This window comes from Prionailurus viverrinus, chromosome B1, assembly GCF_022837055.1.
Source record: "Prionailurus viverrinus isolate Anna chromosome B1, UM_Priviv_1.0, whole genome shotgun sequence".
Lineage (NCBI taxonomy): Eukaryota > Metazoa > Chordata > Mammalia > Carnivora > Felidae > Prionailurus > Prionailurus viverrinus.
This window is the reverse complement of record NC_062564.1, coordinates 43,611,686-43,626,682: the sequence shown is the minus strand read 5'-3', so window position 1 is coordinate 43,626,682 and position 14,997 is coordinate 43,611,686. Positions and strand designations below refer to the sequence as shown.

Below are 14,997 nucleotides of genomic sequence, written 5' to 3'. Positions count from 1 at the left end.
TTGGAAGAGTGTGGGTGTTCAGGAATTTGTCCATTTCTTCCAGGTTGTCCAATTTGTTGGCATATAATTTTTCATAGTATTCCCTGATAATTGTTTGTATCTCTGAGGGATTGGTTGTAATGATTCCATTTTCATTCATGATTTTATCTATTTGGGTCATCTCCCTTTTCTTTTTGAGAAGCCTGGCTAGAGGTTTGTCAATTTTGTTTATTTTTTCAAAAAACCAACTCTTGGTTTCGTTGATCTGCTCTACAGTTTTTTTAGATTCTATATTGTTTATTTCTGCTCTGATCTTTATTATTTCTCTTCTTCTGCTGGGTTTTGCTGCCTTTGCTGTTCTGCTTCTATTTCCTTTAGGTGTGCTGCTAGATTTTGTATTTGGGATTTTTCTTGTTTCTTGAGATAGGCCTGGATTGCAATGTATTTTCCTCTCAGGACTGCCTTCGCTGCATCCCAAAGCGTTTGGATTGTTGTATTTTCATTTTCGTTTGTTTCCATATATTTTTTAATTTCTTCTCTAATTGCCTGGTTGACCCACTCATTCGTTAGTAGGGTGTTCTTTAGCCTCCATGCTTTTGGAGGTTTTCCAGACATTTTTCTGTGGTTGATTTCAAGCTTCATAGCATTGTGGTCTGAAAGTATGCATGGTATAATTTCAATTCTTGTAAACTTATGAAGGGCTGTTTTGTGACCCAGTATATGATCTATCTTGGAGAATGTTCCATGTGCACTCGAGAAGAAAGTATATTCTGTTGCTTTGGGATGCAGAGTTCTAAATATATCTGTCAAGTCCATCTGATCCAATGTAATGATAATGTTTACATCCTAAACAAGGTCACTCCTTTAAGACTGAGAAAGGTAACTGATTTATTTAATGCATAGAAACTAATACAAAGTCAAGAAAATGCAAAACAGGACTATGTTGCAAATGAAAGACCAAGATTAAATTTCAGAAAAAGATCTTAATGAAATGGTTATAAGTGATTTACCTGATAAAGACCTCAAAATAATGGTCTTAAAGATGCTGTTTGACCTCAGGAATGTATGGACAAGGTGAGAATTTCAATAAGGAGACAAAATGTAAGGAAGTACAAAATAGAAATCATACCGCTAAAGATATAACTGAATGGAAAGAGACATTAGAAGCGTTCAGCAGCACATTAGATGAAGTGGAAGAAAGCATCAGTGAACTCAAAGGTCAGTGGAGCTCACCCAGTCAAAGCAGCAAATAGAAAGAAAGAAAGAAGAATAAAAGTAGCTTCTTAAAGGACTTATGGGAGAATGCCAAGCAGGCATATCAGAAGGAGAAAAGGCATTCACATTACAGGCATATCAGAAGGAGAAAAGAGTAGAAAACTTTGGTGAAGAAATAATGCCTGAAAACTTCCCTAACCTCGGGAAGGGAATAGGCATTCAGATATGGTAATTCTTGAGAGAACCAAAAAAGCCAAAGCCAAAGAGACTCACACCAAGATACATTAAAATCAAATTGTCAAAAGTTAAAGAAGAGGGAATCTTAAATGCAGCAAGAAAAAAAAAATCCCAAATTGTTACATACAAGGAAACCCCATAACACTATTAGCAGATTTTTCAGCAGAAACTTTCCAGGCCAGGAGGGAGTTGCATGATACATTTGAAGTACTGAAAGAAAAAGAATGTTTATTAGGAATACTGTACCTAGAAAAATTGAGGGAGACATAAAGAGTTTTCCAACAAGCAAAACCTAAAGGATATCGTAACCACTAGACCAGTCTTACAAGAAATGCTAAAGGGATATGTTTAAGCTAAAATGAGATGGGCACTAATTAGTAACAAGAAAACACATGAAAATATAAATCTCACTGGTAAAGGTAAAGTAATAGTAAAATCCAGGGGCACCTGGGTGGCTCAGTTGGTTAAGCATCCAACTTTGGCTGAGGTCATGATCTCACGGTTGGTGAGTTTGAGCCCCGCGTCAGACTCTGTGCTGACAGCTCAGAGCCTGGAACCTGCTTCAGATTCTGTGTCTCCCCTCTGTCTGCCCCTCCAATGCTCATGCTCTGTCTCTTTGTGTCTCTCAATAATAAATAAAAGTTAAAAAATTAAAAAAAGAAAAATCCAGATAAATCTAATGTTGTAAATGGGATGGGTTCATCACTTATAAAGATAGCAAGAACGTTTAAAAACAAAGTAGTAAACACAACTGTAACTACAATAATTTTTTAAAGAATACACAAGGTCGAAAGATATAAATTGTGACATCATAAAACATGGGGGTAAAGGCAGTAAGAATGTAGAGTTAGAATGTGTTCAAAGTTAAGTTTTTAAAAATTTTTTTTAACTTTTATTTTTGAGAAACAGAGAGAGACAGAGCATGAATGGGGAGTGGCAGAGAGAAAGGGAGACACAGAATCCAAAGCAGGCTTCAGGCTTCAAGCTGTCAGCATAGAGCCTGATGCAGGGCTTGAACCCGCCAACTGTGAGATCGTGACCTGAGTTGAAGTCGGATACCCAACCTACTGAGCCACCCAGGCGCCCCCTAAAGTTAAATTTTTATCACCTTAAAGTAGACTGGTACAAATATAATTTGTTTTGTGTAAGTCTCATGATAACCACAAATGTAAAACCTACAAACCTTTGTAGTATACATACAAAAGGTAACATGAAATGAATGTAAACATACCATTACAGAAAATCATCAAATTAAAAAGGAAGAGAGCAAGAGAAAGAGAAATGAACAGGGCAGTTACAAAGCAGCCATAAAACAATAAAATGGCAATAAGAATATACCTGTTGTTGGGGACTATCTATGATTGTTTAAATGTAAATAAACTAACTTCTTCAATCAAAAGACAGAGTGGCTAAATGGATAAAAAACAAGACACATTTCTGTGGTGCCTACAGTGTTCTCACTTCATATGTAAGGAGGCATACACACGCTGAAAGTGAAGGAATGGAGCCAGACAAAATCAAAAAGGAAACAATGGCCTTAAATAACATATTAGATCATATGGACTTGATATATACAGAATATTACTTTTAAAACCAACACAATGCACTGTATTGTCAAGCACATGTAGGACATTATCCAGGATAGATCATGTGGTAGGCCACAAAACAAGTCTTAATAAATTTAAGAAGACTTAAAGCATATCTGGTATTTTTTCTGATCACAATTGTATGAAACTGGAAATGAATACAAGAAGAAAACTGGAAAATTCACAAATGTATGGAGCTTAAATGCTACTGAAAAAAGTAATGGGTCAAAAAAATCAAGAGAGAAAGCAAAAAGTACCTTGAGACAGACTAATAGTTTATCCATTTTGTTTATCTTCAAAGAACCAGTTCTTTGTTTCATTGATCTTTTCTATTGATTTGTTTTAGCCTCTATTTCATTTATTTCTATTCTGATATTTATTGTTTCCTTCCTTCTGCTAATTTTGGGCTTGTTCTTTTTCTAGTTCCTTTAGATGTAAGGTTAGACTGAGATTTTTCTTGTTGTTTTGAGGTGTGCCTGTATCACCATCAGTTTTCCTCTTAGTACTGCTTTCTCTGAGTGCCATGGATTTTGGGCCAGTGTGTGTGTGTGTGTGTGTGTGTGTGTTTAAGTTTATTTATTTTGAGAGACAGAGACAGCACAAGTGGGGGAGGGGCAGAGAGAGAGGGAGACAGAGAATCCCAAACAGGCTCCACACTGAATTCACAAAACTGAGATCATGACCCGAGCTGAAACTGAAACCCATGCTCAATTGACTGAGCCACCCAGGTGCCCCTGGGACATTGTGTTTTTCATTTTCATCTGTCTCCACGTATTTTTTTTTATTTCTTTGTTTACCTATTGGTTGTTTATTAGCATGTTGTTTAGCCTCAATGTGTTTGGTTTTTCCAGTTTTTTCCCCCTTGTAATTGATTTCTGGTTTCATATTGTTATGGTCAGAAAAGATGCATGATATAGTTTCAGTGTTTTCAAATTTATTGAGACCTTATTTTGTGTCCTACCATGATCTATGCTAAAACATGTTCCATATACACTTGAAAAGACTATGTATTCTGCTGGTTTTTTGTATGGAATATTCTGTATATATCTGTTATGTCCATCAGGTCTAATGTGTTTATTCAAAGATACTGTTTTCTTTATTGGTTTTAGATGTGGATGATCTATCAATTGATGTAAGTGGGGTATTTAAGTCCCCTACTATTATTGCATTACTGTCAATTTCTCCCTTTATATTGGTTAATATTTTCTTTCTTCAGTCGGAGCTGAAACAGGTGTCAGTTGGAGGTCCTGGAGTATTCTGTGCTGGGGGTGGCCTTGCAAGCTGACTGAAGCTACAGTGGTGTGGGCCTGGATTGTTCTGATGGCTGGGGCTTCAGTGAGCAATGACCAGGGGCATCCTAGAGGAACAGCTGGGGTTGGCAGGGCTCACTGAGGTAATAAACTGGCCAGGGCACCTGTACCTTGCTCCCATTCACATTATCAAGATGGAAGGGGAACTTAGGGAAGGCAAACTGTTGCATTTACTACCTCTGTTGGCCTGGAGAGAGCTGCCCTCCAACCCCACCCCCAATCCCGGTTTGGTGGAGTTCTCTGGGCTGGATCTTTTATATACTAGATGGTCTTTTAAATGCTGGCTTCTTTTCTGTGCCTCAGGGCATCCGGGAGTGGCCTGGAGGCCTGGATGGCTATGGCTCCCAGACCCTGCTTTTATCTGCATTATTAAGGTGCAGGCGGAATATAAACCATTGCACTTGTCCCTCCAACCTGCAGAGAGTTCCAGCAACTCCCCTGCCATTTGGTGGATTTCTAGGGCTGGCTCTTTTATGTACGAGTTGCTCTTTTAACCACAGCTTTTTTGTCTGAGCCTAGGGCAGATGAATCTGCTCCTGGTCTCTCAGTACTGTACCTCCTCATTGCCATTCACAGTGTTGGAGGTGGGGGTTCTCTTCTGTCTTGCCATTCTTTCTTGTCTTTCTATCTTTTGTTGTACAGAAGCTGCTCAGTTAGCCCTCAGTTCTTTTTCAGGAGGAATTGCTATATAAATAGGTGTAGATTTGGTGTGTCCATGGTGGAGGTGAAATCAGGATCTTCCTGTGTCGCTCTCTTGGATCAGCTCTTCCTATTGAGTTTTAAGTGTTCTTTAAGCATTCTTGTACATGTCTTTTATAATAATATATGATTTAAAAATATTTTCTGGCTGTGGGTTGTTTTTTAAGTTTCTTAACAATATATTTTAAAAAGCAGATTTTGATGAATTCATAATTAACTTATCAATTTTTAATTGTATGAATTGTGCTTTTGATGTACCTAAAAATATATTTGCCTCACCCACGGTTATAGATATCTCTACTATGTCTTTTTCTAGAAGCCTTATAGTTTTAAGTTTTTCTTATTTAGATTCATTACTCATTTTGAGTTAATTACTGTATATATTATGAGGTATGGAAGAGGCCATTTTTTTGCATATGAATAATTAATTATTCACCAATCCTCAAAAAGATAGTATAGTTTCTCCATTTAATTGCTTTTGCACTTTTGTCAAAAATTATTTGACCTTACATGTATGAGTCTATTTTCGTTCTATCCTTTTGTGAGTAACACACTACCTTGATTACTATAGCTTTATAAAAACCATTTAAATCAAGTAATATAAGTTCTCCAAAAGTGTTGTTCTTTTTAAAAATTGTTTTGGTTATTCTAGTTTTTGCCTTTCTTCATAAGTATTAGATTCAGCTTCTCAGTTGCTATGAAATATTTTGCTGCAATGTTGATTGGAACTGTATAGAATGTATCTGGTAGTTTAGGGAGAACTGACAGCTTAATAATACTAAGTCTTCCAATCAATGAACTGGGTATATCCTCCCATTTACTTAGGTCTTCTTTAATTTCTTTCATCAGTGTTCTGTACAGTTCTATCAGTATACAGATCTATCAGTATTCCATTAGTATACAGACATTTCTCACATTGTGTTAGTGTTATATCATAGTATTTCATGTCCTTAGTGCTATTTTTTATTCCTTTTTCAACACAGGTTGAAAAAATTTAATTTACCTGTTTAAAAATTTTTTATTCAAATATATTTGAATGTTATGTAACATTGTAAATATAAGGTATACAACATGTTAATAAATGCATTTATATATTATAATATGATTGCCACTAGTGGAAGGCAGCTATGCTCACCACTATACCACCAACGCTGCATAGCCTTGATTGCCACTAGTGGTAATAAGCACATCTATCATATTGTGTAATGATCATTTCTTTTTAGTGGTTGAAATAATGAAGTTCTAGGCTCTTAGCAAATTTAAAGATTATAATACAACATTGTTATTTATATCTACTATACTGTGTATTCGATCTCTAGGTATTATTGATGACTCATTGCATGTTTGTACCCTTAAATAACATTAGCACTACTGTAAATGTTTCATTTTACTTTAGTTTCAAATATTTTATTGCTAGGTTATAAAAATCAGTTTGACTTTTATACATTGACTTTGAAACATGAAAACTTATTGAATACACTTATTTCTAGTAGCTTTTTTGTATACTGTGGGATTTCCTAGGTAGACAGTCACATCATCTATAAACAGAGAAAACTGTATTTCTTCTTTTCCAATCCATATACCTTTTATTTTATTTTCTTGCCTTATTGAACAGGCTAGGACTTCTAGTATGATGCTGAATACTGGTGGTGAGAGCAAACCTCCTTGCCTTTTCACAATCTATTGGTAGCACTTTCTTGGATTAAGAAAGAGTATAAACCATACTTAAGACATTGGGGAAAATAAGCCAAAGTTGCATGTTAAGTGTAAATACTTGTACACAAGTGCTGGAATGGTTAGGTATGAAAATATCAGAGATAACAGAACAGAGGCAGCAGTAGGGAGAAAGTGCAATGTGAAGTGAAGGAAAAGCAGTTGAAACTGAGGGAAGTTTCAAACTGATGACTGAAACAAGTTTCTTTATATACATCTTGGAATGTTTTTTTCCTGGTGGGAGCTATAAAGACGACAGAATATATTTGAAGCATCTATACCTTAAGTGGTTGAGAATATGGTTGTAGATTCAGATTGCCTAAATTCATATCCTTTAGTAGCACTTATTAATGGTGCTACCTTGAGAAAGTTACTTATACTTCTCATATGATGTTTGATTTGTTCAATAGAGGTGAAAATAATATTTATTTCACTGGCTTGACTTGAGAATTAAATGGAATAATTTATGAAAAACGTCTGGGAATAGTGCTATTATAGGACAGTATATATGGGCCTTCACTCAAAGCAGAAATAATAATGTTAAGTTCTAGAACAATAAAGTCATTCCAATGAGAAACTGGTAAGCTTTTCTATATGAGAATGAAAATGTTTAATCCATATTAGTGTTCAACTATTAAAACTTTTTCATTGTCACTCAGCAAAATGCTTTTGATCAAAATTGTTTTATCAAAAGCAATCCTAACCAAATGTGATGAGAACAGTAAAGCCATTAAAAACTTGGATCCATTGAACATATTTTAGAAATATAACATGCTTAATCTCATAAGACTGTCTTCCAAATTTGAAACAATAAGGATGTATGGAGAGATTGTACCTCAGTTTGCTTCAGACTAGAATTTTATGGACTACAGACAAATTATTAGCAGGAAATCTCACCTCTGAATTATTCGCAAAATTAATTATAAATGTACACTTATTTATTTAGCTATAGAAATTATCCAGATTATGTGGGGGCAGCAGTTCCTGGAAAGATGTGTGTTACCCATTTTTCAGCTGGAATTGCTATGGTATGTAATTATTTTATCTTACTATTTAAAAAATATTTATACATTTAAAAATCATTCAGGGTGCCTGGGTGGCTCAGTTGGTTGAGCGTCTGACTTCAGTTCAGATCATGGTCTCATGGTTTGTGAGTTTGAACCCTGTATCCAGCTCTGTGCTGATAGCTCAGAGTCTAGAGCCTGCTTCAGCCTCTGTGTCTCCCTCTTTCTCTTTGCCTCTCCCCCACATGCACTCTATCTCTCTCTCAAAATAGACATTAAAAATAGCATTCAACATTATAGAAAAGATTTTATACAGTTTAGTTTTATATTTGCATTTAGAGATTACACTTACTTTCTATTACTGTTAAAAGTTTGAAGTGTGTAGGTGAAAGAGTATTTTGTAGAATAACATCTTGTTGCAATTATTTTGGAAGTTGAAGTAGAATAGAAATATCATCAATACACATGCATTCCTTATTACATAGAATAGTGCCTCATGAGAAATTACCTTTAAAAAACTTTTATAACCCAAATAGATTTTTGCTTATAGACAGAAAATTAGACAAATAGTCTTCCTAATAAAATAGCTTCAAAACAAAAGCAAATGAGGGGTACCTGAGTGGCTCAGTTGGTTAATTAAGTGTCTACCTCTTGATTTCAGCTCAGGTCATGATCTCATGGTTCATGAGTGAGCCCCATGTCAGGCTTGGTGCTGACAGTGTGGATGGAGCCTGTTTGGGATTCTCTCTCTCCCTCTCTCTCTGCTCCTCCCCACTCTCGCTCTTTCTGTCTTTCAAAATGAATAAACTTAAAAAAAAAAAGAATCTACCTTGTCTTAAAAAAATGAAAACAAATGATTAAACAAAAAGTATGATAAAAATTCTTTAAAATGTTTCAAACCTCCAAAAGTGTGTAAAAGAAATTTTTATGTCTATTTTAAATATTTATAGTTTTGGTAAATATTTTATATATAGAAAAATAAATTATTGATACAATTAGATGCATTGTTGAAAGGTGAAGTAATTTGTTGAGCAATTTTCCCATCCTATTCATTTTTTTAAAAAACAAATTTAAGTACTAAAAATTTTTTTAAGTTTATTTATTTTGAGACAGAGCATAAGAAGTGGGGAGAAGCAGACAGAGAGACAGATATACACACAAAGCTCCAGGCTCTGCACTGTCAGCACAGAGCCCAACACAAGGCTTGAACCCATGAACTGTGAGATCATGACCTGAGCTGAAGTCAGACAGTTAACTGACTGAGCCACCCAGGGGCCCCTAAATTTATTATTTAAAGTAAATATGCTCTTACCCTTATTTTCATTTATAAACTTCAGGCAATGTTGGTAATATTATCTTTGATATATTTAGTCCACTCTCTTTGTCATGTATATATTCTTACATATTCATTATTTTAACAGTATATGTTTATTAAAATGTATTACTACATGCTATATTTATACATATATAATATATATATTTGTAAATATATTTGTATATAGCACATATATATTTATGTATAATATATGTTTGGGTATTTATAATATATAGTGTATATATATTTATAAATATATTTATATATTGTATATAGTATATATGTATATATTTACATATAGCATATAAAATACAGAACATACTTGTATATAGTATGCATATATTTATTATATATTTATATATAGTATATAATTTGTTATATAAGATAAGATATATTATTAATGTATGTTACTATGTAATATACCGTATATTATAAAAATATATAAAAATATTTTAATAATTATACATCATTACACATTATATGCATATATATGCTTTATAGTTATGCATATGTAATATATACAAATACATATTATTATATGACATTTTAGTAATATTTGTTTCTATTATTCATATCTTATTATTTATATTATATTGACTTACCTTAGACAATGTCCATTGATTACTTGCTATGAAAAATAAGAGATAAAAATAGTTCAACACTTCTTATGTCCATTGTCAAGATTTATAAAATTTATAATTTATTCTATAAAACTTTTATACTTTGTATACAGGTTAATTTAAAGATTAAATTAATAAATAGTATAATATTGTGAAAATGTAAATTATTAACTCTTGGATAAATAAATAAATATATTGTTATGCTAGTAAATAAAGCTTTAAGAAAACCTTTTAGGCATTAGGGTCTAATGGAGATGCTTAATTTTTTTCCTCACTTCTTTACCTTCTATGGGTGAAACCAACTGCCATAGAAAATTGAATCTCATCTTCCTTTTCCTAGAATCCTTTCCTATTTTTTTCTAATAACTGCTGAGTTTTTGTTTGTTTGCCTGCTTTTAGTTTCCAGTTTATTTTATTTTTTAATGTATTGTTATTTTTTATTTGAATTGGGTATGATACATTGAGTTCAAGGTAAAGGAAAGTTTATGTCTTCAGATGACTGAGTATGGGCTAGTTCAGAATTCATTTGTAGATCTGATTTTTGCTTCAATGTCACTTCCTTTCTCTGGCCGCATAGGGCCTATATGCTAAGTGTATTAGGGGTTAAATTATTTAAAAAATTATTCTTTGCATTCCTTTAATTATAAGAAATCATTTTCTTTTGTTTTTGACTAGATCCTTTGCCCAGTGTTCTGGGTTCAGGACTTTTTAGGCAGGAGGACCCTCCTCCAAGAAACTGATTGCTTGCTCCCACCCATAGGGAACTCTCAGCTATGACTGCCCATCTCTCACCTGTAGCTTTTCTGTTTGCTTTTGGGGCAGTGGAGACATGAGATAAGTGTGGTCTATCTGGTCTAGATTTATCTTTATTTTTTTGGAAAGCTAGGAGGAATATTTTAGAACTCCTTTATATTCAATGTAAAGATGCAGGATGAGAATATAAGAATCTAAAATATTTTTATCTTTTCATGTAGGTCTTTTAAAAAATTTTTATTTCTATGTAGTTAACATACAGTGTTATATTCATTTCAGGTATACTGTTACTCAGTGCTCATCAAGATAAGTGTACTGTTAATCACCTTCACTTGTTTCATCCATTCCCCCACCTACTTCCCCTCTGTTAACCATCAGTTTGTTCTTTATAGTTAAAAGTTTGGTTTTAGGTTTGCTTCTTTTCCTCTCTAATTTGCTTTGTTTCTTAAATTCCCCGCATGAGTGAAATCACATAGTATTTGTCTTTCTCTGACTAATTTATTTTACTTAGCATTATACTCTCTAGATCCATCCATGTTGTTCCAAATAGTATGATTTCATTCTTTTTTAAAAGTTTTTAAATTCCAGTTAGTTAACAATACAGTATAGTATTAGCTTTGGGTGTACAATTTAATGATTCAATATTTTCATACAACATGTGGTGTTCATCATAAGTACACTCCTTAATCCCCTTATTTAGCTCATCTGCTACCCACCTCCCCTCTGATAACCATCAGTTTGTTCTCTATATTTAAGAGTCTGTTTCTTGGTTTGCCTCTCTCTCTCTCTCTCTCTCTCTCTCATTCATTCCCCTATGCTCTTTTGTTTCTTTTACTTATGAATTTTTTTCCTTTTGTAATTTTCTTCTAATTATTATCTTTTCTTTTTTACTTAAATCCCTTTAACATATCTTGGGAGGTCAGTTTAGTGGTGATGAATTCCTTTAACTTTTGTTTGTCTGAGAAACTCTCCCTCTTTGAATTCTGAATGATAACCTTGTCAGGGAGAGTATTATTGTTTGTAGTTTTCTCCTTTTAGCACTTTGAATATATCATGCAACTCCCTTCTGGCCTCTAAAGTTTCTGCTGAAAAATCAGCTGATAGCATTATGGAGTTTTTTTTGTATGTAAATAGTTGTTTTCCTCTTTGTACTTTCAAGATTCTGTCTCTATCTTTGTCATTTTAATTATTTAATTACTATGTGTTGTGGTGTGTACTTCCTATGGTTTATTTTATTTGTGGCTGTCTATGCTTTCTGGATATAGATGTCTGTCTCTTTCCCAAGGTTAGTGAAGTTTGCAGGTATTATTTCTTCAAATAATTTTCTGGTCTTTTCTCTCTCTTTTTTCCTTTTGGGATCCCTGTAATGAGAGTATTAATATGCTTGATGTTGTACCAGAGATCTCTTAACATATCTTCATTGTTTTTTATTTTTTTACTTTTTTGCTGTTCAGCTTGGGTATTTTCCATTACCCTGTCTTCTCAGTCATTAATTCATCTTCTGCATTTTCTGATCTGCTGTTCATTCTCTCTGATGTATTTTTCATTTCAGTTATTCTATTCTTCAAGTCTGATTGTTTTTTAAAAATTATTTTCTATCTCTTTGTTGAAGTTCTCACTGAGTTCATCGTCTCTTCTTTCTAGTCTAGTAAGTCTGTTTTTGACCATTACTTTGAACTCTTTATCAGATTGGTTGCTTATCTCTGATTTGTTTAGCTCTTTTTCTGAGGTTTTGTCTTATTCTTCAGTTTGGAGTGTATTCCTCTGTTGCCTCATTTTCTTTGTCTTTCTGTGTTTGTTTCTATGATTTAGGTAGAACAGCTACTTCTCTTAGACTTGAAGAAATGGCCTTTTGTAGGAACATCGCTTATGTGGACTGCATGTGCCTAGTGGCTTTGGCTGGCTTGCTGGATCTGTAATGAGTGTGGGCTGGAAGTAGGGCATTCCACACTGGGGCTGCCATGGTGGAATGGATGGAACTTCAGTGGGCACTGGCCAGGGGATTCTGGGGTTCTTTGTATAGTGGCTGTTGGCTTGGAGTGCTTCAGGATGCTTTGTACACGTGTTACATTGGTGAAATGGCTGGAGCTATAGTGGGTATTGTCCAAGGATGTCCCTGTGTGTGCTACATGGGGCCACTTTGTGGGACTTTTCTTGGGCGGGGGGGTGGGGGATGGCAGGGTCTGGTGTAGGTCAGAATCCCAGGGCTCACTGAGGCATTGGGCTGGCTAAGGTGCCCTGACCCTTCTTTTGTCTGTGCTATCAAGGTGGAGAAGGAACATAAACAATGGTACTCTCCTGCTCCTTTGGCTCTAGGGACAGTTTCACAATTCTCCTGCCATTTGATAGAATTCTAGGGCTAGTTCCTTTTATTCTAGTAGCTCTTTAAACTATGGCTTTTTTTTCTCTGTTCCATAGTATCCAGGGCTGGTGTTGGCTAGGGCCCACCAGTCTCCTTAGTGTTGGCTAAGGTGGTGGGCTGGCTAGGATGCCTGGATTCGGCTGTCATCTGTGCTATCAAGGTAACAGGATAATGTAAACAATGGTGCCAGCCCCTCTGATTCTCTACCACTTGGTGGAGGGTTAATGCCTTTATATTCTAGCTTCTTTTTAAACTCTGGATTTTTAAAATGAGCCCAAGGACAGATGAATCTGCTCACAGTTCCTTTGTACTATCCCCCCATACTGCAGCTCACAGCATCTGACATGGTGTTCCTGTTATTTTTGTGTCTCCATGTCTCCTGCCATTCTTTATGTAGTTCCTCTATCCTAAGTTGTTCAGAAGCTGTTCAGTCAGCCCTTAGTTCTTTTTCAGGAGGAGTTGCTGTATAGGTAGACATAGATTGGGTGTGTCTGTGGAGGAGATGAGTTCAGGGTCTTCCTAGGTTGCTATCTGGGAGTCTCCCTTGGTATATGTGCATTTGAGTAGGCGGTCTCCTCTTCCAGGTTTTACAGATTTACTTTGGCAGAGATAGTTCATTACCAGTTAGTTTAGTTTGGGTTTCTAGACATGTCCATTGGTAGTGTCCTTGGGCAGGTCAAGCTTGCTCTCAGGGTCCATTTTTGAGAGAGGCCACTGTGTGAGCTCTGAGGTTGGGGACGGAATTGCTGCTAGCTGTTAATAATTGGACGGGAGTGCTGGCTTGGTTCCCTGCCCAAGTGAGGGTGTGGGATATGCTTTGCAGTTGCCTGGCTTCACTCATTGGGCTTCCTAGATGGTTGGGACAGGTATTTTACTCAACAGGAAATGGGCTATGATTTAGATTCCCTGCCATGGCAGGGTAGCAGAATGTGTCCCAAGGCTTGTATGACCCATTGTTTGGGAACCCAAAACAGGCAGTACTGTACACTGAATTCCTTGGCCAGATGGGACAGTTGTTTTGTGGTAAAGGTGGGGAAAGCCATGGGCTGTGTCTTCTGTTCAAGTGCCACTGTAAGTGGGTTGTTGTATGGTTATACAGTTTCCCATGTACACTGGTTAGGTTCCCTGGTCTAGGCTGGCTGAAGTCTGTATTTAACAATGGGCATGATTAAAAATTAGTCTCCTTGCAAAGGTGGAATGGGACAATCAGCTGGCTTGATTCAAGCTGACCTGTACCCCAAGTTCCATGGTCAAATGGTATCACTGGCTTTGCTCTGTGGATAATCACCTGTGCCTGCAGTTCTCTTTGTTCAAGTGATACTGGGCTACATAGCTTTCAGGTGTACCAGCTAGGCTTTCTGTTCAGGTAGGGCAAGGAGATTCAATATTCAGCATTGAATATTCCACCCTTGTCTGGGTGGAACTGACTCCAAGCCCAGGAAGGCTTTTTGTGGTCTTAATTTAAGTTGACATGTGCCCCAAGTTCCCTGGCTGAAAGGTGCCATTGGTTTTGCTCTGTGGACAATCAGCCATGCTTACCATACTCTCCACTTGCACATTGCTGGGCTATATAACTTCCAGTTGTTATGACCTGGCTTCTGGTCAGGTGGGGCAAGAAGCTACACTTGGCATTGGGTAGGGTTATGACTCAGCCTCCTTGCCTGGGTGGGGGTGTGAGGTAGATAGGCTCCAGCAGTGGCAAGGCTTTTTGATGACCTGAATAAGGAAGACTCGCTGTTCATTGCATTCCCTGGTCGGACTGCATCACTATCTTAGCTCCACAGATGGGCAAAACTGCTGGTTGAGGCTACTTCTTGGGTGCTGTGGGTAGGAATGTAGTCTTAAGATCTGAATGCTAGTTGTTGCAAGCCCCTCCACCCTTCTCTGTCACAGATTTCCCATGATTGAGTCACGTAGCATCCTTTGTGCTCCTTGTCAGGGAAGACTAGACTGGGGATTCCCAAGAAGTCACCTAAATTGCTGGGGAAGCTAGATGTCTACCCTGGGCTTTCATTTCCCACTTGAGGTACTGTAGACTCTGGGGAAACCTCCTAGTATGGCACTGCACCAGCCTTGGGAAGAGGCAAGGTAGTCAGTGTGTAGCTGCTCTTACCCTTCTAATGTGGTCTGTCTTGGTTTCTGCAGTTCAGGGAGTGCTTCAGGCTCACCTCCATGTTCTAGGATCTTCTTGGTGGATTCTTGTC

General features: G+C 36.3%; 1 protein-coding gene across 6 annotated transcripts in view; it reads left to right on the top strand.

The window, feature by feature from the left end:
- The window catches only part of ADAM32 (ADAM metallopeptidase domain 32), a 184,825-nt gene that overhangs the window by 50,240 nt on the left and 119,588 nt on the right, over positions 1-14,997 (top strand). For all 6 annotated transcript variants that reach the window (XR_007151363.1, XM_047854776.1, XM_047854775.1 and 3 more), the window contains one exon: positions 7,686-7,767. Coding sequence is in view for 5 of the 6 variants with exons in the window: in XM_047854776.1 (XP_047710732.1) it covers positions 7,686-7,767 (82 nt within the window). In the remaining variant the exon portion in view is untranslated. The remainder of the gene's footprint in view (positions 1-7,685; positions 7,768-14,997) is intronic.